The sequence below is a fragment of the Narcine bancroftii genome, chromosome 3 (genome assembly GCF_036971445.1).
Source record: "Narcine bancroftii isolate sNarBan1 chromosome 3, sNarBan1.hap1, whole genome shotgun sequence".
NCBI lineage: Eukaryota > Metazoa > Chordata > Chondrichthyes > Torpediniformes > Narcinidae > Narcine > Narcine bancroftii.
In genome coordinates, this window is record NC_091471.1 from 207,774,868 (window position 1) to 207,801,652 (window position 26,785).

At 39.2% G+C, this 26,785-nt stretch overlaps 1 protein-coding gene across 3 annotated transcripts in view; it reads right to left on the reverse strand.

Annotated features, from left to right (window-relative positions):
* The window catches only part of lrba (LPS-responsive vesicle trafficking, beach and anchor containing), an 871,588-nt gene that overhangs the window by 580,137 nt on the left and 264,666 nt on the right, over positions 1–26,785 (reverse strand). For all 3 annotated transcript variants that reach the window (XM_069926437.1, XM_069926436.1, XM_069926438.1), the window contains one exon: positions 15,591–15,652. In XM_069926437.1, the coding sequence (XP_069782538.1) occupies positions 15,591–15,652 (62 nt within the window). The remainder of the gene's footprint in view (positions 1–15,590; positions 15,653–26,785) is intronic.

Genomic DNA, 26,785 nt, shown 5'->3' on the forward strand with positions numbered 1-26,785 from the left:
TTATAAAATCAATTGGGGGGAAAAAAAGAGAAATTATGCCCTTAGTAAATGAGGATTATACACAATGCAAGAGAGAGCGCTTGATTTTAGATGGCTTAGAAGCTGGAATAAAATATTTAGTTATTCATGTGGAACCAGAAATAAAAAATTTATTTAAATTAAATTATTCATTATTATTAAAGAAAATAAGAGAAGATTTAGAAATATGGAATAAGTACCCTTTTTCTTTAACAGGTAGAATAAATTGTGTTAAGATAAATGTTTTTCCTAGAACACAATATCTTTTTCAATCAATTCCGATCGCAATTCCTTAAATTTTTTTAAGGAATTAAATGCTTGTGTTAGTAAATTTTTAAAAAAGGTAAAATGGCAAGGGTTTCTTTTGAAAAATTAACATGGAAATATGATTTAGGAGGTTTGCAGCTCACCAATTTTATGAGCTATTTTAAAGCTGCCCAGTTGCATTTTATTAATGTAATATATGACTCAGATAAAATACCAAGTTTGGGTAAATATATAACTTCGTAAAATTGTGGGAAACAAACCCACAAGATTTTATTTATAAATGGAATTCAAGATTGCTATCAGTCAATTGAGAAACATTTATATTGAAACATTTAATTGAGCTTTGGAATAAGGTTGATAAGGATATTGGAGGAGGAGGTTTTATGTCAAGAACACCCTTATTTCAAAATACTCATTCTATTTTCTTATGGGAAATCAATTTCAAAAGATTTGGCAACATCATAGTATTAAGAAGATTGACGACTGTTTTGAAGTGGGGAAATCCACTTTAGTAGAATGAAGCAGCAGCTTAAGGTATCTGAGAGCACAAGATTTTATTATCATGTTATGAGAATCTTGCATGAAAATTCTGGTCAAGATCTATAATTGCCAGCAGGGACAGAAATGGAGTCATTGTTGTGTAATGGCGATATAAAGAAATTTATTTTAGTAATGAATCGATTGTTACAAAAGAAAGCTCAGAAAGTAGGGGGTTAATAATTCATGGCAAAGATAGGAAGTAGATTTGATTAAGCAAACAGATGAGTGCAATTGGACTGACATGTGTAGAGAAAGTATGAAAAGCACAATAATGTGAGGTATAGGTTGGTACAATAAAATTTTATTCATCAGTTATATATGACACCACAAAAGCTAAATAAATTGAACCAGACTCTTTTGGATTTAAGCTTTAGATGTGGACAGGAAGTTGGTACATTTTTGCATTGTACTTGGCAGTGTCCTAAGGTTAAACCTTTTTGGTTGGAAATAGGTAATTTATTAGAATGAATAATGGGGGTTATATTCCCACAGGATCCAATGTTATTTTTGTTGGGTGGCATTAGAGGAGTTAAACCTAAATTAAAATTGATTATGTATTAAGTGAAGTTTGTTCAAATTGCTTTAGCAATAGCTAGAACATGCATTGCCATATCTTGGATGTTTGATGTAGACTTGCGAATGAAAGATGGCATGCAGAAGTTTGGAGTTGTATACATTAGAAAATTACTTATAATTTAAGAGATAAAAATTGTATATTTTGGAAAATATGGTGCCCATATTTACAAACTGCGGGTATGAATATTTACATTAATCTCAGACATTCCCTTTCTCCTAAAGGTCTCTGTATATTAGAAGAACCTTTATAGTAAAGAGCGCTCCTGTTGAAGATCTCTTGTCCCACTCTTTTTTGCTTTATAGAGGGTTAGAGGGTGAGAGGTTTATGGGGCGGGGGGGGGGGGTTGTCTCTCTTTTTCATTCTTTTCTTTCTTATTTATACCATATGTAATTGAAATGCATTATTGTAAAATATTTTATTTTTTGTGGTGGTTTTAAATTTATAAATAAACTTTTAAAAAATCCATGGGAGATCTAATTGTGATTCCCAATTAATGGTCAGTTATCCACCAGGATAACAATTAGAAAATAACTGTGAAGAGTAGCACATGTAAAAACTTCCATGTTGGAAACTGTTATTATATGATGCTTGTATTGACATGAAGGTTGTTTGCCACTCCTCAAGCTAAGAACAGATGTTTGCCAATAGTGTGCCATGCAGATGTGAACTATTCAATTAGCTGCCAAACTGCAAATGCATGTTGCACAAAGTGCTGACTGCCTGTTTTCGATAATCTAAAGCATTGGTTTTCAAAATGCTCCCGCCACTTAACTCACATTCCACCTGAAGTTATCCCTTTGCCATAAATGCTCTGTGATTAGTAAGGGATTGCTTAAGGTAGTATGTGAATGGGAAGGGAAGTTTGAGACCCACTGCTCTAGACCCAATTGTTACTGAAATATTTTGTTTGAGAAAAATTGTCATTGGTCCATTCCCTTTGGAGTTATGAAACAGTGCTCATAATGAATCAACTAGGTGCAATTAAAATAGTGGTTTTCAAACTTTTTCTTCCCACTCACATACCACCTTAAAAATCCCTTACAAATCGCACCTATGGCAAAGAGATTGCTTCAGGTGGAATGTGAGTTTGGGGGGCAGTTTGAAAACTATTGATCCAAAGGGAAGACTTTAATATAGGTGGACTTTACCTTCTGAAATTCCTGCATTACTGCCCTGAAATTTGGATAACTGGCCTTGAACAAATACAAACACCCTTTCTGCAAAATATGACAATTTTTTTTCACCTGAAATCAATTTTATTAAAGCTTCTCGAAGGAACATTTGATCAAAAATCTATTCTAAACCATGGGCCAGTTAATTAGCTAGCTTTTAGAATATAGCTCATGTACACCAAGAACACCAAATAAGTTGAGCAAGACTCTGGTGAATAACTGTCACCACAATTTTTTGTAGTCTTGGTTATAGTAGATAGAGCATGTCATAGCCAGTAGATTGATACATGTCCAGAGCTCTGTGTCATTTCATATTATGTGCAATTAAATTAAGTGGTTGAAGACAGTCTTCTGTGATAGCAGAGCATTAAAAAAAAATCAAAAATGAAAAAGTATTTCCCTATGATGTCCAATGAATCACACTACTAATTAAAAAGGCCTCAATCAGATGAACACATACCATTCATACAGGCTATTTTAAACCCTAAAGCTCTTGTCACATTCAATTGAATTTGCATTATATTCGTTCAGATTCTGATGTCATATGGATTCACTCCTTGAAATTGTAGTTTGCAAAGACAAGAACTTTAATTTTCGCACTCACATACTGGTCCAAACCTCCACTCAGGGGCAGGGTGTCCACGGAGCTACTGGTCCACACCTCCACTCAGGGGCAGGGCGTTCACGGAGCTACTTTCTTCCATGATTTGATTACTCATTTGGCCACAATAGTTCCAAATTAATCAAATTATACTTTTGTTCATTACACTCCATGTCACCTACAATTTCCTGTTTCTACATATCCAACTTAAAATATTCAATATATAAAATGGCTTACATCCTGATGCCACCACTTCCATTATGATTAAATTGTATTTCTCTACAAAAGTCCTAGTGATTATGTTTTTATCTATTTAATTGTTCTGGGGAATATTTAAGTGCATGTGAATTTAAAAGCATTCACAAACATAACAATCAATTACAGTTTTCACCAATCAGATTTTTTTTGTGACAGATAAATTCAAGGGATTAGTCTGTTGATCAGTGCTGTGCATCTCCTATTGATATAAATATCAATTTAAAGAATTTTTATGAATAATTTCTGACACAAAACCTTATTAAATGCCTTCTGGATGTTTGCATCAATGACATCTTTAAAATGTTCTTATTCTCCACTGAAAAAGATTCAGAAAGTCAGATACAAGTTCTACATAGGATAAGGAACTTAATTATTTCCCATAATGTAAGACACCTATTCTCCCTGTGAATATTTAAAGTTGGCAAATAATGACAACCAATTGGCATGATCAATTATTGCTCTAAATTCTAAACTCACTGCTTCTGTCCACCCCATGTGCTTCACTGTCAACTCCAACAATTAACGATATTGTCATAGGCAGGATCTCAAACAACGGCCAGTTGGAGTACAGAAAGGTAGAAGGAACAGTAGCTTAGTGCCAGGACAATGTCAGCAACACAAAAGAGCTGTTCATAGACTTCTGGAGGAGGGGTGGAGCTCACACCACAGTCCATATCAATAATATTGCAGTGGAGGTAGTAGACATCTTCTGGGATAAGTTCTGGAATAAAGATCTCCAGTGACTTGTCCTGCTCCACCCACATCGATGCAATACCCAAGAAAAGAGCATTAGCATCTCTAATTCCTTAGAAGCCTGAGGAAATCAGTCACGTCACCTGCATCCCTTAACAACTTCTAAAGGAGCACCATCAAAAAAATCCTAGCAGGGTGCATCACTGTGTAATGCAGGAAATACTTCATCCTACATCACAAGAAATGGCAGAAGATTCCAAATGGGGCTCAGTCCTTCAAACACAAACCCCTGCCCTCCATGGGACTCTATCTAAAACTTCCGCTAATTTGGAAAAGGACAAGATATTAAAAGACTCATCTTATCCTGGCCACACTCTCTTCATCCCCTCTTCCATCTGGAAGATCATACACCTCCAGATTCAAGGACAGTTGCTTTTCAGCCTTTATCAAACTCCTGAATGAACCTCAAAATAGCAAAATTACGCTGCCTTCATTCCCTATCGACCGATATTCCTTTATAACTGCACTTCCATACTATATCTTACTTGTACCAAGTATGAGAGAATGCTGGTACGTTTGCAAAACAACCTTTGCTACTGCATTTTCTCGATACTCGTGACAAGAAAATAACGTTCACCAAGCATACTGCTCTCCCTGATTCTGATCCCACAAGAAACCAATATAATGTGAAAGCTATTGCACAGAAACCTGCTTAAGCAGACAAGTTTCATTGAAGCTATCAACAGCATTAGAACGAGAAGACATAGGTTTAAAGTGAGAGGGGAGCGATCTAAAAGGGACCTGAGAGGCGATTTGTTTTCCACTCAGGGTGAGGTCAGTATCTGAACTGAGCTGCCAGAGGAAGCTGAAGAAACTAGAACAATATTTAAAAGGTACATAGATAGGAAGGATTTAGAAGGATGTGCAAGAGATACAGGCAAATGGGACTAGCCCAGAATGCCAAATTGGTTGGCATAAAGAAGTTGGGTTGATGGGCACATTACTTGCTGCATGACTTCATAATTCTACTAATAGATTCTACCTCTAGCTAGAAGTTACTGGTGCAGTTTAGGAATAATGTTTTCCATTTTTCACATTCGCGACTCTCCAGCTGACTGGCAAAGAGGCATGGGGCAGCTGGAACCATACATATGATTGCCCAACCACAGCTGTGCTTACCATTAGGAGTAGAAGAACCAGCATTGTTACAATGCCTTTTATTAAAAGAACTAAAAATAAGAATCAACATTTCAGAAATGCCACAGACTATGCAGCGGATTTACCAAAGTTTGACTCATCTTTCAGGTCGAAAATTTTGAAAATTGAAGCAGAAAAAAAAAGAAATCAGATCGAGCAACATGAATACGAACATTTTGGAGGAAAATATATTTCAACAGTGACCACAATTTGCAAGGATTTGTATTTATGAATCATATAAGTCATATTTTCAATGCAATCTTTCCCTGATAAGAGGTTCCCAAAGACATTTTGCTGCATCCACCAATTCTCTATTCTAATTATTAACATTAAATTAAAATAATATTTGTATAAATTCCATCTGCACATCCCACATAACCCTAGCTCCCACTCCCAGTAAATCTTCTCAAAAGCAGATTTCCAGAGTTGGAATGAATTCAGTTATTTTCGACATGAATGCAGAAGGAACAGAGCTCCCTTCAGAGCATAAAACTTTCAGAGCCATGATAATTGCTCAACATCAGCACATGACTTCCAATAGCATCCATTCAATTTCAAACCAAAAACATCCATTTTCCTTCGAACATTTTGAGGCGGGACTAACAACTTTTTTTTAAGGATCTAAATAAGGTTGAGAGGGTGCAAAGAAGGTTTACAAAAATGTTGCCTGGATTGCAGTATCTTGAATACAGAGAAAGACAGAGTACATTGGGACTTTATTCATTGGAGCGTAGAAGGTTGAGAGGGGATTTGATAGAAGTATTTAAAATTATGAAGGGAATAGATAGAGTAGATGTGAATAGGCTCTTTCCCATGAGGGTAGGGGAGATTGGAACAAGGGGTCATAAGTTAAGGGTTATGGAGCAAAACTTTAGGAGTAATATAAGAGGATGCTTCTTCACTCAGAGAGTGGTGGCTGAGTGGAATGATCTATCGGAAGAAATAGTTGCAGCAGGGTCGATTCTGTCATTTAAGAGGAGGTTAGATGAGTACATGGATGTGAAGGGGTTGAAGGGTTATGGGCATGGGTGTGGGTAGGTGGAACTAGTGAAGTTTCACCCAAATCGGTGTGGACTAGAAGGGCCGATATGGCCTGTTTCTGTACTGTAAATTGTTAGATGGTTATATGAACTAAACCGATCTAAACAGAGCTTTAAGTCGTGGTAACATAATTCACTTTGCAGCATATTCCAGCCCCTTGAGACGAGATCTGAGACTCCATTAGCCTTTGATCTTTATTTTGGACATATTTTAATTATTTAAGGTCCTCACGTTTTTCAAAGCCACTAGCTTCTGAGTTTAGAAAATACTATGACATACCTGTGAATGTCTGCAATTTCCCACACTGAATTCCATCTGCTACACCTCTGCCAATTCACTTAATCTATCATGGGACATTTGGACATTACTCTTCCCTCTGCACAACCAAAGTTGCTTCATCAACAAACATAAGTTACATTTGAATTACAAATTATCACTTCTATTTTATTCTTACTGCAGTTGTAGTGCAAAGGCCGCATTCGGTGTTGCAGGATTCCTTTCCTGAGATACTCTCACAACTAATATAAATAGCTGAACTGATGTCAGTTTGGCTGGAGGCATATGCCACCATTTCTTTTGTTCAGTATCAAATAAAAACAATGATAGCAATAAAACATCTTTAAAACTTCAATCCTCAAAGGTCAAGGTAGCTCTGAGGCCCTCACTGCATACTACTTAGATATCACATTGTGTCAAGTCCAAGTCGATCTCATGAAAAGATTCCTTAATAAGGTAATATTATCCATACAATTTAACTTCCCATTGTATTAACATTGGTTCTAAAAGTAGTATGATAGGTACATGCTCTGTATGAATCAGGAAAACAAAATACTGTGCTCAATCAACTTGGTGCCCCTACAAAGCTGAACATGGACAGCAATATTTTTTTAATTTTAGTCTCAGGAAATATCTTAAACCATTCACTGTAAGGCAGCTCAACTGTCATCGAAGACACCTAGTCTGTCTGGAATCTAGCACGTTAAAGCTACCTTTTTAAGTGTGCTGCATCCGCTCCTGATAAATGAGAAAAGAATAGATGACCTGGCAGAAGGCTCAGACAATAACATGTGATTTACAGGACATGAATTCAGCTACTATAAGATTTATCTGACAGGCATCTCTGATAGTGGACTGTTCAGTATCCGATGGAATGATTTCTAGTCTGGGAAATCAACTACTGAGTAGCCATACACATTATTTATTTATTAGATGTTTTGGGTTGAAACCATTTTTAAATGATGCACTTCAAAAAGTGCAGCAATAAATACAGCTTTAAAACTGGAATTGAGGTAATGTTATTGGAATATGTGTCAGACTGAATTAGTATGGGGCCAAAAGGACATTGATAAAATGGCCGCAAATGCCATGACAATGGATTAAAGAAACAAAAGTTTCAGTGAATTCAATAAGCTCAGGACACATCAAAGGAAAATGCAAATCATGAAATATTATAGCAAAGATTATAACACAAAAAAGATTTGTTCAAATCTTTCATTTATAAAAGTCCATGGTCTTTATATTTTATATGATTTCACATATTATTGTTATTAGTCAGATCATCTCTAATCTTGCTCATTAACTCAATCTGAGAATTCCCAAAGCTTCAGCAAACTATACAGGACAACGGCCTTTTAATTTCAAACAAATTGTTGCCTTTCTATTAAATATGCATGTTCTCAACTCCTTTCAAAAATTGTTGTCTCATTTTATGTTATTATTTAAGTCAAATAAAAATTAAATGAAAATCTTGAACAGGTTGGTATATGTTAGTCACCAAAAAGGACTTATGTACTTGTAAACTTGTACACAAAACCCGCACAATTAAGCTTGGCAAATTGAAAATCTGCTGCAAATAAAACAACCTGTCTTAACATGCATCTGCGAAGGACATTATTTTTGCTCTGAACACATTTGGAAAAAAATACTTGTATAGTTAGTAATAAACACGTCTATTAAATGATACATTTCTGCGATTACATCAACAAAATGAAAACAATCTTAATTAATGTATTAAACACAACTGCTGTCAGCTCTCTCTATCGAATTTCTTACAAAAAATGTTTTAAATTTAAAAATTTTAAATTTAGACATGAGCCCATGCCACCCAATTATACCCATGATACCACGTGTACGCGTGGTACATGTGGTACATTGTGAAGAGTTAGAGGAAATTGGAGCACCTGGAGGAAACTCACGCAGACACGGGGAAAAAAGTACAGTCAGTGCTGGATTCTAGCCCAAGATGCTGATGCTATTACAACAATACACTAACCGTTATGTTAACCGTGCTGTGCCTGTGCTGAATGTTGCATGTTACAAAGATAACAAAGCTTAAACAAATATTTTCTTTAAACATTTATGAAATAATTCACATCATGTTTAAAGACTGATCATCTGACTACAATTTACAAACTGGAAAAGTAAAAAATTACTGTATATTTTGGCATACAAGTTAAGTCTTGAAACACTCAAAAATCAAGGGTAAACTTATATGCTAGGTACAAAAATTAGAACTTAAATTCAACTCAAAAAAACTTCTCGACATAGATTCGGCATATAAGACAACCCGGAAGCGCCTCCCTAACGCCGCTCCCTGACATCTCCCCACCATCACCATAACTCACCAGAGGTCCCCGATCCTGCCTGGTAGGCTGAGGTCCCTGCTTCTGCCTGGGAGCTGACACATAGCCATGGTTCCTGCACCAGGCACAGTTGGGCAATAAAGTGACTTCTTCGATGCGGATGGGACTGCACCCGATGTTGAGAATGGATCAACTCCGGCTGTAGCTGATGCTAAAGACTTGGACCCAGTACCATTTGACATCTTCCCAACCAGAAGCAAAGTTTTTTTTAAAACTGTTTATTTTACTTGTTGGCTTAATTTACAGACTTATTACTTGGCAATTGGGGTGCTGTAACAAAGTTTGGGTTGTTGCTGGGGGGGGGGGGGGGCAGATACCAGTCTCCGGCACATTCCTTTGAGAAAATTTGGGGGGGGCAAGAATCTTCTTATATGGCCGATATGTGATAAAACCATGAAAATGAGCTGAAAATGGAGGTCCGACATCTGAAGGTCGACTTATATACGCAGTACTTGAACCTTTTGAAACAGGTTATAGAAGGCATGTAGCAATTTATAATTGTACATTTTTGAAGTGATCCAACTGCATGAAATGCATTGTAAAATAAGACAAAGTAACATCACCAAGGTATGCAAATCTCATAAGCAATCAATCCTCAGCCATTAAAAAGTATAGAGTCATGAAAATTTTCTATGAAATATCACAAGAAAACTACTCCAGCAAAAACAACTGAAACCACACTCCTCAACAACAAAAGTCACAATTATTTTGTTCTTCACTGTAATAATAGGAAGCACATTTGCAGCTATTAAGTTGAAAAAACTAATCTTTATATGATTAAAATCATGATTATGACCTTAGCTTTTTGATCTTTGACACTCGCTCCACTCCATCTATCCAACAAAATTAATTAAGTTTTTAAAATGAAAATACCACATCCCACCCTATCTCCCCTCTAAAATTAATCAACCACAGTCTATCTGATAGCTATGACTTCAAAATGTCTCACCGAATTCTTAGCCCAGATCTCATTGATTCAAATCAGCAAGATCTGGCTTTTTCATTACAAATAAGTAGCATTTGCAACCAGTTTTATATAAACTATGATCAAAATTTGTATGGAGAAGAAATATCAGTTTCAAAGAAAGTTATATTTTATAGTCAATTCATCTAAACTTTCCACTCTAAAATGTTTCCAATCCATCTAAATCCCACCATCCTCCAAGCAATGTAATGAACCCCAGAGATCAATCTCCCGACCTCATGAGATTAGTGCTGCATTAAAACACATCTATGACATGTATGATAAATAGGTGTATCGGGTTGTGTAATCCATTAATATAGGCCATACGAGATGCCACATTTTATGTCCGTAAAACAAGGCACAGATACAAAAACACTCACAGAAGGAGAAAGACAGAGAGAAAGAGAAGATAAAAGAGAAAAGGAGAGAGATAGAGAGAAAGCGAGAGAGAGAAAGCAAGAAAAGGAAGGCGAGAGACAGAGAAAAAGGCAAGAGAGAGCTGGTGAGAGAGAGAGCGCTGGTAAGAGAGCAGGCGAGAGATAGAGAGCAGGCGAGAGAGACAATGGAGTGACAGAGAGAAAGAGAGAGAACGGGGGTGACAGAGAGAGAGAGAAAATGGGGCAACAGAGAGAGAGAAAACGGGGCGGCAGAGAGAGAGAGTATGGGGCGACAGAGAGAGAGAATGAGAGAGAGAGAACGAGGGTGACAGAGAGAGAGAAAATTAGTGTGATGACAGAGAGAGAGAGAGAGAAAACAGGGGTGACAAAGAGAGTGCCGCTGAGTAAGAGAGCACTAACAAGCGAAAGTGCATGCTGGCGAGAGAGAGCTGGTGAGAGAGTAAGAGAGTTGGTGAGAGAGGGAGAGAGCTGGCGAGCAAGAGAGTTGGCAAGCAAGAAAGCTGGTGAGAGAGAGCGCACGTAGGCAAGAGAGAGCGCGCAGGTGACAGAGAGAGAGAGAAAGAATGGGGGTGACAGAGAGGGGGAGCATGGGGTAGCGCAAGAGGGGAGCGTGGGGGAAAGCGAGTGAAATAGAAACAGAGAGAGCGAGAAAGCAAGAGAGAGAGAAAGAGGGAGAGAAAGAGAGAGTGGGGCAACAGAGGAGGAAACGAGGCGGAGGAAACGAGGCGGGGTGAAGGTCACTGTGGGCATCCTCAAAATTCAAGCAAGTGAATTTGCTATGATTTGTCAACATGATGTTTTCCAGTTAGTATTAGTTTCAGTTTTGTAACAAAATTATAGTTTTTTTAAAATGAAAGCAGTTTTGTGTATAATTGTCATTATTTGCCAGTGCATTATACTTCCTGTTGAACAAAGTAATAGATACATATTCTTACATGTTTATTGCAACCACAATACAGTTGTTCAACTACAGCTTTAAATAACATCTAGCCAACCAAAATTCTTCACATTTACAGCATTACTGCTACCTGTACACAATGCAAATAAGAACACACAAAACAGTGCAAATCATTTTATTCATAAATTGATAAAGATGTACTTGTACAGTTCTTGTTTAAAAGTGAAATTGGACCAAAATTAGTGTAAATTCCCCAGATTCAACCTTCAAGAAATTCTTTACTATAATCATTTTGCCAATTCCATTTGACAACGTTCTCACCTTTCTTTTCTCATGCAATCACAAATGCATTGGTCTGCTTCGTGGTTTACTCTGAGATCTATTAGGTGTGATATTATCAAGTAAATGTGCTTACTGCACTATATTGACAACATGTAGCATTGACTTTTCACACTTTCTATGATTCTTTCATTTATATTCATGACCTATCCGTCAGCACAGCCTAAATAAATTTGGCAACATACTCACTAAAATGAATAAATCGATGCAAAGGAACATTAATGATGCATTATCCTTATTTGTCAGCCAAGTAAACCTTTAGGTTGTAAATGAAGGTCAAAAGCTTTGAAAAGGGTCAGAACCCATGACCCCTGAGCCTCATTCTCACTAGTTACGGCCTTTGCTTTATTCATGGTCTCAGAACAATGTGTTGAAAACTTTGAAACCCATCATTTTTAAATTTGTGAGAAAGTTAAATATCCAAATAAAGATTCTCACTAGATCACCAAAAGAGTCAATATCTTTTTACATTTTTTCAAATGATTATAACTGTAAAGCAAAACTAATGGCCCAGAAGAAAAATAAATGTTTCATTCTTATCCTTTATAAGCATCTTGGTGAATGGTTACTCATGCATGCGATTTTCTAAAAACTCATGAAACAATCAATAACAATTTTACTATCCAATTTCTTGAATACTTCTAAAATTTACAGTTGATTGAAACATCTCCTCCACAATCGTCATCAGTACTGGACCACCACAAGGCTGCATTTTAGCCCCCTGTTCTATTCACATTACACCTATCAGTATGACAAGGACAAGTTTGCTGACAATACCACAAATGTGGATTGAGATTTAATAAAAGAGGCATACAAAAGAGAGACTGAAAGCTTGGCTGAATGGTACGCTGACAACAACCTCACACGCAATGCCACCAAAACCATGAAGCTGATTGTGAACTTTAGGAAGAGAAAACATTAGGGGATCAGAGGTGGAGAGGGTGAGCAAATGTAAATTCCAGGGACCTTTTCTATCGGAGGACCATTCCTGGACCCAACTCACAAATGTCATTGAGAAAAAAGCCTCTACTTTCTCAGGAGTTTGCATAAGTCTGGTATGACAACGATAACCTTGGCAGGCTTCTACAGATACGTCGTGGAAATTGCGCTGACCAGCTGCCTCACTGCCTGGTATGGGTGCACCCATACCTTTGAGTGGAAAGCCCTGTACAGACCAATACATCACAAGCAAAACTCTCTCCAACAGTGAGAAGATCTACATGGAACACTGCCATCAGAGTACAACATCAATCACCAAGGATCCACACCAATCAGGACCTGCTCTGTTCACAATGCTAGCATCAGGAAAGAGGTATAGGTACCACAAGACTTACATCACCAGGTTCAGAAGCAGTTGCTACCTGTGATAGTACAGATCTATCACCAATGTACATAGTGTATATAGTTACTGTATCTAGACTGTGCTTACAGCGATTGGCTGAGAGCTAAGCCACGCCTATTGTCTGGGCCTTAAAGGGTTGTGTCCCTAGCCAGGTCGGATCATTCCGGACTGGTCGGCCACCTGTGAAGAGCTCCCGTCTTTGCTAATAAAAGCCTTGGTTTGGATCAACAAGTCTTTGGTTCTTTCGACGAGCTCTACACTACCCCTCCACCCACCATCAGACACCTAAACATTATTTATTGTTGAATATTTATTTTTTTGTAATCCACAGTTTGTTTGCAGTGCCTTCTTGTGTGCAGTTCTCTCTTTTGTATACATATCTTTTCTTGAGTACGGTTTTTGGCGCTAAATTCTGCCCGCCCCACAGGTAAAAGAATTTCAGATTTGTATGTGACGTCACATATGTATTCTGACAATAAATCTGAACGTTGAACTTTGCTACAATGTTGCAAATAAAAATGTCCTCCCCCAGCAAAATGCAACCCACAGGCTATATTCCATTAGGCATTTCACAAATGATCAGCAAGCCACTGTGCAAGAATGTCTCCATGTTCAAATGTGTTGCTGGATACAGCAGAAGATGAAGGCTTCCTCTCAGCCCTTCCTGCATTTTTCCAAGGAATAAGATATTGTATATTTGACTTGACAATGATTTTGATACTCATTAATCAAATACATCTATTTTGACACCGTTATCTCAAAGCAGCCTTTTAAATTTTCTTGAGTACTAAAGTAGTTATGTCTTTTAAATCAACCAAGTTAAATGTTGCTTGTTATTAACTTCAACCTGAAGTATTCAATATCTCATTGTTCCTGAATCAACTGATCATGGAGTTTAATATTTCAGCATAGCTGATTAAAACAGGAACAACTTCTTCTTTGGCTTGGCTTCGCGGACGAAGATTTATGGAGGGGGTAAATGTCTACGTCAGCCTCAGGCTTGTTTGTGGCTGACAAGTCCGATGCGGGACAGGCAGACACGGTTGCAGTGGTTGCAGGGGAAAATTGGTTGGTTGGGGTTGGGTGTTGGGTTTTTCCTCCTTTGCCTTTTGTCAGTGAGGTGGGCTCTGCGGTCTTCTTCAAAGGAGGTTGCTGCCCGCCAAACTGTGAGGCGGCAAGATGCACGGTTTGAGGCGATATCAGCCCACTGGCGGTGGTCAATGTGGCAGGCACCAAGAGATTTCTTTAGGCAGTCCTTGTACCTCTTCTTTGGTGCACCTCTGTCACGGTGGCCAGTGGAGAGCTCGCCATATAACATGATCTTGGGAAGGCGATCGTCCTCCATTCTGGAGACGTGACCCACCCAGCGCAGCTGGATCTTCAGCAGCGTGGACTCGATGCTGTCGACCTCTGCCATCTCGAGTACTTCGACGTTAGGGATGAAAGCGCTCCAATGAATGTTGAGGATGGAGCGGAGACAACGCCGGTGGAAACGTCCTAGGAGCCGTAGGTGATGCCGGTAGAGGACCCATGATTCGGAGCCGAACAGGAGTGTGGGTATGACAACGGCTCTGTATACGCTTATCTTTGTGAGGTTTTTCAGTTGGTTGTTTTTCCAGACTCTTTTGTGTAGTCTTCCAAAGGCGCTATTTGCCTTGGCGAGTCTGTTGTCTATCTCGTTGTCGATCCTTGCATCTGATGAAATGGTGCAGCCAAGATAGGTAAACTGGTTGACCGTTTTGAGTTGTGTGCCCGATGGAGATGTGGGGGGGCTGGTAGTCATGGTGGGGAGCTGGCTGATGGAGGACCTCAGTTTTCTTCAGGCTGACTTCCAGGCCAAACATTTTGGCAGTTTCCGCAAAACAGGACGTCAAGCGCTGAAGAGCTGGCTCTGAATGAAACAGGAACTAGTGTATTGGAAAAAGCATCCCTCATCCCCAAAATACTTTAAAAGCTGATTAAGACACCTCCCAAAAATAATTGCTCATCACAATGTTCATGACTGGCTCAAACATTAGAAGAATTTGAAACGCTAATAAAAGCAAAATCAAAAGTAATGCTATTAAAAAAATTACAATAGAATTAACACATTTTAATTCATCCCAGTTAATTCAATTAGTGCAAAATTACAGATTACCTGGTTCTTTTGAAGCTTTTCCACTCCACTGAGATGAATGAAGTCACTGAAAATGCACCAGATGTCCCCTGAGCACCTGAGCAACTGCTCAGTAACTGTGGGAATTCAGCACTCAATAACTGGACTCCATGAGGAGTCCAACATCAGTTATATTCAGAGTGATAAAAGCCTTACATGAAAAGAAACTTCCATGTTCATGAGCGGTTCCCAGAACTGATTTTGATTTTCAATTTGGCCCTCTCAAACATGTCATAGCCCATTATTACAAAATGCTGTCATCTGGTACACTGTTCTAAAATTACTGGTCAGCCACAGTGTGCAAATATGATTGTTGAACAATATGGGCTACAATTACAATAACTTGGAGAAAGGGGAAGTCATTTGATTTGCAGTATAAAAGTTAATACTGTCTAATTAAAATGGATTTCATCCATTTTTCAACTTCTCTCCATTACGTGCCATAAAATGGAACAAAAAAAAGAGATTTGTGATAAACAAAGACTTACCTGAGAACACAGCAACATGACCAACTCCACAACAGAACTGCTGGATTTCATACAAACCAGGCCTAAAAGGCAGAAAACATGTCTAATTAAAATACAGTATTAGAAATAAGAAAGGGTTATTAGTAAACTACAATTGCAAGGATTGTTCAGAGATGAAATGGAAATGAATGCTTTGTTTCAAAAGGAGCCTGGTCTACCTGGACCAATCGACCTCCTCCTGTGATGCAACAATCTTTGAATCCCAGTTGTCTTAAGAGGACACCACTCTCATTAAAAATATTTTAATCAGCTACCATTAAACTGCAGAACAGTTATCACAGGATTTACTGGTATTCAAATATTAATTGCTTTATATGTTGACTATTTTGGTATTTAAGAACATATTGGAATGTAAAATTCAGAAGCTTTATAATTCAAAGAGAAATCCCTGATTTCAGCATTGGTGCTTCTATGAAAAGATAAAGGATTCAAACACCATTCCACAGATCTCAGAACAAAATCCAGGATGAAATTTCAATGTAATATTATAAGCTTTGTGCTGATTCAGAAGAAAAGCTGAAATACTGCTTGTCCTTGCCTCACCCCTTCTTCTCCTCCTCCTCGCCCTTGCCTGCAAATGACCCACATCATCCCGCCAACTTCCAATAATATTATCCAGAGAAATGTGAAAGATTGTATCACATTTTCAAGGTAACAAGTTGGACAGTTACTAACATTAAAATGTGTTGACTTGCCTTTTGTTTCATTACTGTTTCTGGCATTTTGCTGTGTACAAATTGGTTGTTTAATTCTATTTATTCAACTAAAGGACACTTGATAAATTGCAAGGTTCAAACAAAATCGGAGAAAGACAATATTGGTGCACAAAGCTATATAATATTCAAGAATGTACTTTAAATATACTGTACAGCCCCACAGTAGCATCAGCAGAATATCTGTATCAGCAGAACAGCAACGACCAATGGCAGGGTTTTTTGAGTGCCAACATAGTGGTATATGCAGGTCTTCTTGCCAATTTCAACTCTATATTTGTACACCGGAGCTTTGTTGCTATCAAAATGGCGCCAACAGAGCATCAGAGTGCCTCATGAGCAAGTCAGGTGGTGAATTTTTTTTCAACTTGTGACACCATTTTGGAGCTAAAAACAAAATTGGTTTTTGTATCTTCAAATATGAGGTACTCGACCTGTATTAACTTTACTAGTTAACTGATTGGCATTACCAGTTAATTGATTCCCAGTCAACAGATTACTATTTAACTGATTAATATCACTAGTTAAAGGTTGTGGCAGACAAACAGTTCATAGTATATTCACTTTGTGTGCAGATCAATTGTCAGTTCTGGAAAACCACTCACAAGATAGAAACATGACTTGATTGAAAAATAAGCCAGAATTTTAAATCTGCAAGGTTTTTATTTTTTGAACAGTTTATGGCCATGACACAAAATATTAGTATACTTCACTACTTCACTATTGAAAATCTAAAAATTAATTGAGAAGTTTACCAAATATAAAAGTCAAAATATTTTTGTGGATATTTTTGTTCAACCAAAGAAAGGGAAAGATAACAATGAGAATAAATGAATGAAAAATGAACATACAATGCATATTGCAAGTCCTATATATCAGTTCATGACATTGCACCCTACAGTTGTCTGATACAAGGAGTCTATTTTTTTCTGCTTACTATAACCATCCAGTGACAAGGATTCTTCAGGTGACTGATCACTACTCCCAATACCACTAGAATAAATGATTATGAATGATGTAGAAATGTTAGCAGTACTTAATAAACTGCCTTGATACAGTTCTCCTTTTTCCGAAGTTAGATCACAATGAAATGTTGTGATAAGTTTACAAGATCACTGTGCTGAATTCGTGAACTATGAGGCTTCTTGACTCTACTGTAATTTTTTTCCTTAATGTTCTAGAAAACAGTATTGTGCAAAACTTGAATTGCGAAGAAGCCATTTGCACACAGATTAATAATTTTAACTCAATTTAATGTAAATTTAAAAACAGAATAACCAAAGTATCAACCAACCACAAAGGCAGCCAGAAAAACTGAAGTTCTGTCATATATTTATATTATTGGTATCATAGTTAGAAAATTGAAATAAAGGATAAACACATAATATTCTAATGATGGCTAAAGAATGTCTGACCAAGACCATATAAACAAAAATTTCCCTTTTTAAAAAAGCAAGGGTGAGTGAACAAAAGATTGCATTTTCTTATAACTAAATGGAGTTCCACAATTGAATTTCAGTGGGTTGTACAACATTGCATGATTTTGGTTAAATAGAGTATTACATTAATGATAGTCTACTTTTAAAGATTATCTGTATTTTCATTCTCTTTTTCCACAGTTGCTCTGGTCCTATTTCAAAAGGTTACAATAACCTGTATTTTCTGTCTTATTAAGGCTCCAAATGTGTACGGCATATGTCATATTGATCCACAATATCTACATTCTGCTACCCATACCACATAGGTTATTATATATGCAGAAAGGGGAAATGGCTCTATGACCTTTGCTTTCTCCGTTACTCTCTCCCTTCAGCCCTCCAGCTATCAATCAAGTTTCCATTTTGTTTTCTGGCAGCAGACATCCCAAACATGCTTATTAGTACTTTGACCTTTGACCCCCCCCCTCTCTGTAAACCTAGCAGAACCAAAAGCAGTTTTAAAAAAGGCACTAGCTATTTTATGGGTTTCATGGGATTACAAAGGGCTTTTATGAATATTAAAATGACATGTCTTAACTTCATTTTGTTTCCTATTCACTTCCTTTTGCAGAGTGATCAAACTAGGTTAACATGTTTGAAAGCATCATAAGGAAGTCTGCCCTCTATCAATAAACTAGCTAATTATATAATAATGTAGTTGTCAAAGTAAAATGAATCCTTCATTGTTTTCTTGAGAGACATAGTAAAAACAGTGAACAGGCAAGACTTGTAATCTATTACCAACTTAGTAACTACCCAATTTAGATGCAGGCAATCAAATATGAGTAAATAAAATATGGCTAAGACACACATTTTGTGTGTCTGGAAGAAGTATGTACACCACCAAAAATAGTGCTTTTTTTAACATATTTGCCTTTTCTCATGTTAAAGATAATAGGTACAAATGATGAGAAATTAAATATTTTACGAGACATTGACCGCAACATTATGCATAACCGATCACATCTGGAGCATTGCTATCATACTACAATATTTTCCATCACCCTAGCAGCTCAGGAGCATGAACGATGAACAATTTATCCTCTCTCCATCCTAAACTGGGCACATTATAGTATACCTAACATTAGCTTGAGGCATTAAACTCAACATGGACTATGTGTTAAAATTGACAACGCGAATTCCTTCTTCCCCTTGTGCAAACAACAATTAACTTCAAAGTTGATTCGTCCAAAACATTTCCAGGCAAATACACACATCCTATCCTCCATAAATTTGAAGTCACCAAATCTTTATACAAATGGCCGACTCAGAAGAAATGCTGTTCACTTCAAAATTATTTAAAATATAATCTAAAATTTTAAACTGAACTTCCCTCCATACTCATTCCTCTTTATCTCTAATTATCTTTCAGCATTATTATTACAACTGCAGGTAAACCCCGCTTTACGAATATTCAAAGTACAAAAATTCACTTTTTTCAAGAAACCTGTGTTTGCTTTTACGAAAAAGCAGCTGGCAGCATGGTCATACTTATTATATCATTCCTGCTTTTACTATATGCTAGTTTTATGTGTTATTTGGTATGATTTGGTGGGGTTTTTTTGGGTCTGGGATCGCTCAAAATTTTTTTTCCATTTCAGCTTATGAAATGTTCCATAGGAATGCTATAGTTTTGAAAAGCCGGGTATACCTGTATACTCTTCTAATTTTGGCAAATGGAGCAATTCCAGTTTTGCATATAAACTATTGGCAGCTGTGCCTTCAGTTGCCAGGGCCTTAAACTCTGAAATTCCCTCTTTCTTCACTTAAGGCATTAAAAAACCTTTTGGTTCTGCCTTAATACCTTCATTTACAGATTGGTATCAAATTTTGTATGATTATGTTCCAGAGAGGCATTTTATTTTGCACGGCTCCAGATGATCTGGCTTGCAGAAATCTAACTTAATGCAGACTTTGCCATACATTTAGAAATAATTTTTCTAGATAGTAATAATCATTTTGTGTTCATTCATGACAGAATACAATACAGTATATATTCCATTTGTTTAATTATGGGTAATGTTGGGCTGAATATTCATGAAATTAAATTATAGCAAGAGTATGTTGAGCAAGATGATGGGTAGCTAGAAAACAAGCGTTTCTTACTTATGGACAAATCACCCTACAAAAAGTTCAAGAGTGGAACCCTTGCCTGTTTGATGGTAACTACATCAACACAAGTTGCTGGAATCCAGCAACTATATAACACTCCTATTTATTTATTTTTTATAGCTTTCCCTCAACACCATGAATCCCAAACAAATTTATTTCTAAACTCTGAGATCCATGTCTCAACAATGCCATCTGCAACTGTATCCTCAATTTCCTGACCTGCAAAGCGCAGTGAAGATTGGCAACAACAATTCCTCTATGATAATTCTCAACACTGATGCACAGCAAGGCTGCATATTCAGCTTCCTACTAACTGACTATACATTCATGACTGTGTGACCGAACATAACCCTATCCAACAGTTTTCATCTGAAAACTGTTGGATAGATTTCAAACAATAACAAGATGCAGTACGGCAAAGAGATAGATTCTACTGCTGTGGTTCTCAACCTTTTCCTTTCCACTGACATACTACTTTAAGTATTTCCTATGCCATATATGCTCTGTGATTAGTAAGGGATTACTTAAGGTGTTATGTGCATGGAAAGAAAAAGTTTGAAAACCACTGTTATAAATGTACATAATTGGCTTGTTATGTGCAGGGTTTCATAACTCCAAAGGAGATGGGCCAATGACTATTTTTCCTCAAGCGAAATATTCCAGTAACAATTGGGTCTAGAGCAGTGATTCTCAACCTTCCCTTCCCACTCACATACCAGGGATTGCTTAAAGTGGTATGTGAGTGGAAAGAAAAAGGTTGGGAACTACTGGACTAGTGTCATGTTGTCAGTACAACAATGTCAGCAAAACAAAGAAGTTCATCGTTGACTTAGGAAAATAAGGGTGGGGGTTCATACAGTGTGACAGTGCCAAGGAGGAGAGCTTCAAGTTTCTCGGAATAAATATCACTAAAAACCTGTCCTGGTCCAACAACATTGACCCCAAAGCCAGAAGAGAACAGATTTGACTCTACTTTCTCAGAAGCTTAAGGATATCAGCATGTTCCCCAATACCGTTAACAATTTTTATAGATGCTTCACAGTAATTATCCTGTTCGGATGCATCTGGGCTATAGAAACTACTCTGTCCAAAACAGCAAGAAACTAGAGTAGTTGATGTTGCTCAGGTCACCACAAAAAAAACCTCCCCTCCATTGACTTCATCTATACCTCCCGCTGCCGCAGCAAAGTTGGCAATATGTTAAAAACTCATCCGATCCCAACCAATCTCTTCTCCCACCTTTCCATCAAGCAAAATATTGAAAACATGAACCTCAGATTCAAGAAGTTTCATGTTTTTTCAGTCTCTTGAATGGACCTCTCAACAGTTGAAAATGATCCCCCTGTATTTTTCTTTATATGCTGCACTCTCCTTACCATCTTTGTACTTTATACCCTACACTCTTTTACTCAATGCAGCACTATACCCTGTACTTTTGTTGTATTATTGCTCAAGCTGCTGTATTTAAGAATGGGATGACTTGCCTGGAGAGTATGCAAAACAAAGCTTTTCACAGGATCTTGGTATGCGTGATAACAATCAATTCAATTGTTCATTGCACAGAACATTTATCAACCAGGCCTCCAAGTCCATTCTCTATCTACTTAATGTATCTAAATACAATCTTAAAAGAAAGTAATTATTGCACTATTTTCTTTCTCATGCTGCATATCTATACCATGGACCCTTTTTTTAATACAAGGATGCAGATATTCATGCCATAAATCTAGTTAGATTCAAACCAATGACTTCAAGAAAGGGAAGCCGTTTACACAGGAACACCCATGAGGACCCAGAACTGTCAATGCCTATGGAAGGTAAAGAAGGATAGGGTTGGGGGTGGGGGAGTGGAAGAAGTACAGGCTTGTAATATATACATATGCATGATGGGGAAGAGGTGAAAGGAGCTGAAATATGATGGGCCAGATGGTAGAGGACTGAGAAAGATGCTCTCTGATAGGAGAAAGGAAATAAAAGGGATGGGACGCTGGAGGAAGGGAGTCAGAGGGCTGAAAGTGAGAGAACAACATCTTCAGTATGTGCCCAACATTCATTAATCCAATTCAAAGTGCTGTATTGTATTCACATGTCCAATGATGAGCTGGCTAGTTTCGTTTCTAATATTAATCCTACATGTGACAGATGCAAATCTGAAATTGCAACATTGACACATATGTTTTGGTCTTGTCCCTCTTTAAAAATCTATTGGAAAGAAATTTTTAATATTTTTTCAACTGTATTTCAGGTGGAGCTACGACCCAATCCAATAACTACTCTTTTTGGGGTTATTGAACCAGAAATAGGGAGTTTTTCTGCACCTCCGAAACAGGTTGTGGCCTTCTCTACATTGTTGACTAGAAGAGCCATCCTATTCAAATGTTAAGATTCTAGACCCCCAACCGTGTCTCAATGGTTCTCTCATATCATGTCCTGTTTGTTTAGAAAAAAAATAAATATCGTGTATTTGATTTATCAGTGAAATTTGAAGATACACGGTGACGTTTTATGTCTTATTTTCCTTTGATGTTCCAGTTGAGATAGAGTCTTACCTTTTTTTAATTTAATAATTTTTATTGTAATTTATTTTTTTATGCATACACAACAAAAAGTGTATGAACAAGAAAAATATACTGCAAAGGTACTGAGTGATTACATATGTATCCCAGAATAAAAATGAACATCGCAACTAATAATAAACAAACAGACAGAATTCAATAATATATCTCTTGTTCCTACAGAAAAAAATACAAAAAGAAAAAGACTAACTAACTCATCTTAAATCTATAGCCCCTAATTAAAAAGAGAAAAAGCTGCTGGGATGCCTTAAACCATCAAAAGGGTCACAGTAACAGTACGTTGGTGAATTGCCTTATATGTAAATAAGTAAGTTCAGGAAGAGATCATAAACATTTTGTATGTAATATACAAAATAGTGAACATTATATTTTAAACATTAAAATATTTCATAAAAGTTTGTCACATTTTATTAAACTTAACTTCAATTTTCAAAATATTGCATCTAATCTTCTCGAGGTTCAAGCATGATAAGGTTTGGCTCATCCATTGTGCAAAACTGAGAAGGATTGAGTCCTTCCATCTTAGCAAAATACATCTTCTAGCCATTAAAGTGGCAAAAGCTATCATTTGGCATTCTGACACCGATAATCGACTCCACACCAAATAAAGCTGTAATGGGATGAGATTGAATAGTAACTGAGAAAATACAGGAAAATGCATTAAAAATGTCCTTCCAATAGTGATCTAATGCTGAACAGGACCAAAGACACGGACACTAAACCCTTGAAGTTGAGACTGATTTATTGCACTAGCCGTCGCATTCATATGGTCCCCAGGCACTGATGTCGGGGCACTGCATCATTGGCGCACGGGTCTAGGATTGGTCAGCATTCCCGCCACAGCTCGCTGTCTTTCCGCTGTGCAGGAAGTCAACTGGGACAATGGCCAATGTCACCCCAGGTCCACTCAGTCGCCGCAATCGTCAGCCATTTTGTGGGCCAGTCCATGTCTCCAAAGGCGGTCCATTACTCGACCCATTGCAACCCCCCCCCCCCCCAAGAACTGGCATTCAGGTCTGTCCATTGACTTGGGCAGTCTGCCCCTGCCACACGGGAGAGGAGTGGAGACCAGCTGGTTACAGTCTAGATATGCTGGCTTCAGGCAGTCAATGGTAAAGTTCTCCTCCTTACTACCGACATTGGGAATACAAGTGGAGCCATTGTCCCTGATGACCCTATAGGGTCCCTCGTAGGGTCATTGTAGGGGCAACCGGTGTGCACCCCTTCACACAAACACATATTGACAAGTCTAAAGTCGCTGGGGATGTTATATTTGAGCTGGACGTGTGGTGGGGGTTGTTTCGGTACAAGTTCTCAAAAATACCCATGAGGTCTTCCAGGCGTTGGTCAGGGCCCAGGAACTAACCTCGGTATAATTAAAGGTGCGTTGTAGACCATCTCCGCCGTTGAGGCATTGAAGTCTTCCTTCGGACGGTGTGAATACCCAGTAGGACCCAAGACAGTTCGTCCACCCAGTTGGGACCCTTAAGCTGAGCCATCAAGGCCGCATTCAGGTGCCTGTGAAACCGCTCCATCAATCCATTGGCTGTGGTGTGGCGCAGCTGTGTCCCATGAAGTTAGCCAGCGCTGCCCAGAGCCCAGAAGTAAATTGTGCCCCCCCCCCACAATTAGGTGCTCTGGGACTCTGAATCTGGACACCCATGTGTCGATCTGCCCTGGTACAGGTTTCTGTGGTGGTATCAGCCAGCAGGAACTCCTCAGGCGACCTCGTGGAACAGTCAACCATGGTAAGTGAGTATCTCACCCCATGGGAATCTGGTAAGGGCCCCACTATATCGATATGTACATGCTGAAACTGCACTCATGTGAATCTGCACTTTGGAGGACTGACAGTGCGTGCAGGTCTTAGCCCATTGGCTGACCTAATTCCAGAGGCCATGCCATACAAACCTGCTAGCCACTATCTTGACGGTGGCTCTTTGGCCAGATGCACCAGGTTGTGTATGGTATCGAAAACTTGGCGCCTCAATGCGGCCGGGATAATGAGGTGAGGACTGTCGGTGGAGACGTGGCATAGGACTGTCAGGCTACCTGGGCCAATGGGACGTCTTCCACCCTGAGACCAAAGATGGCTATCTTATAAGCAGGGATCTCAGGGTCCTGCTGCAGCACTTTTGTGAGGTCCACGTAGTCGAACGCCTGGACTGACTTGATCGCAGGACGTGACAGAACGTCAGCTACCACATTGCTTTTCTCCACAATGCGCTATATGTCCATGGTAAATTTGGACACGTAGGTCAAGTGTCTCCGTCACCCAGCCAACCAGAGGTCTGATACTTATGGAAGGTGAAGGCCATCAGCTTGTGATCGGTGAAAACCTTAAATTTCCAACCTTCCCAGCGCCAATAGCTCTCGGTCAAAGGTGCTGTATTTGAGCTTTGGGGGAGTGGAGCTGTCTGCTGAAAAAGGCCGGAGGTTGCCACTGGCCTGAAATGAGCTGTTCCAGTATGCCTCCTACCACTGTGCTGGAGGCATTGACTGCCAGAGTGGTAGGTGCCTCTGGTCTGGGGTGGACCAGGAGGGTGGCATTGGCCAGTACATCTTTGGCATTCTGAAATGCCCTCGAAGACTCAACGTCCCAGGTAATGTCCTTTGACTTGCCTGCCATTAGCATGAAGAGAGGGTGCATAATGCGGCCAGCTGCCGGTATGAATCTGTGGTAAAAGTTTATCATACCGACAAATTCCTGTAGCCGCTTTACTGTTTGTAGCTTGGCGATGTGCCGGACCATTTCGATCTTTTTGGGTAGGGGTATGGGCCTGTGTTTGTTTATTCTTTGTCCCAGGAAATCAAAAGTGTCCAGGTTGAATTGGCACCTCAAAGGGTTAATTATTAACCTGAATTTGTTCAACCGGGTGCCCATTTGTCTTAGGTGGGTGGCATGGTCTTTGCGGCTGTGGCCAACTGTCGTTGATGGCTGCAGTGGTTGGCCCACTTGATAGCCTCCTCTATAGTTGGGACTCCTTGTCGGGCAGCCGTTTCCTAATTGACACCAGCACTGAGATAAGCGTCCTGCCCCCCTCAGGCCTCAACACCTGCAATGGCAAGCAGGACCCAGCACTGAAACAGCTAACAACTCTTCCATCCGAACTTTTGGTACCCCCACCATCCTCCTTCAGTTCAGCATCAGCTGCTTTATATGGACCTTCACCCTCATGGCAGTGACGCAACCGCTCCTGGGGGCTGACTTCCTTCATGCCCACTGCCTGCTCGTAGACCTCAAGGGATGGCATTTGGTATGTGTCAGAACTTTTCACACTCCACCTCTGGTGGAAGCCAAACTACCCACTATTGTCCAAATAGATGAACGCAAATGGGAGGTCCCTGCCCAAACTGGAAAGTTTGTGGCTTGTTTTTCAGCCCAAAAGGGATCCTTAGGAATTCGAACAGGCCAAAGGGAGTTATAATCGTGGTCTTGGGGACTTCCTTGGGATGAATTGGGATTTGGTGGTACCTCCGGATGAGGTCCACCATGGAAAACACCCATGCCCCATGCAGGTTGGTGGCAGTCTTTGATGTGGGGCATGGGATATCTGTCAGGTGTGATGTCTTCATTGAGGCGGCGGTAATCACCACATGGCTTCCATCCCCTCACATCTCCCTGCTGGTATTTTTGACATCATGTGAAGGGGGAGGCCCAGAGACTGTAGGAGCACTGCACTATCGCTAGCTCCTCCATTTTCTTGAACTCCTCCTTAGCGAGGCTAAGCTTCCCGGAAGGGACTCAGTGTGCCCTGGGGGTCCCTCAGTCAGAATGTGGTGCCTTACCCCATGCTTTGGCTTGGCTGTAGAGAACTGTGGTGCCACTATTGAGGGGAACACATCAGGATGCTGGTAAACTCGCTATCGGAAAGCGTTATAGAGTCCAGGTGGTTGTGGGGGGGCAGGTGGGTAGTTTGGCTTCCCCCAGAGGTGGAGTGTGAAAAGTTCTGACACATACCAAATGCCATCCCTTGAGGTCTACGAGCAGGCAGTGGGCATGAAGGAAGTCGGCCCCCAGGAGCGGTTGCGTCACTGCCATGAGGGTGAAGGTCCATATAAAGCAGCTGATGCTGAACTGAAGGAGGATGGTGGGGGTACCAAAAGTTCGGATGGAAGAGTTGTTAGCTGTTTCAGTGCTGGGTCCTGCTTGCCATTGCAGGTGTTGAGGCCTGAGGGGGGCAGGACGCTTATCTCAGTGCTGGTGTCAATTAGGAAACGGCTGCCCGACAAGGAGTCCCAACTGTAGAGGAGGCTATCAAGTGGGCCAACCACTG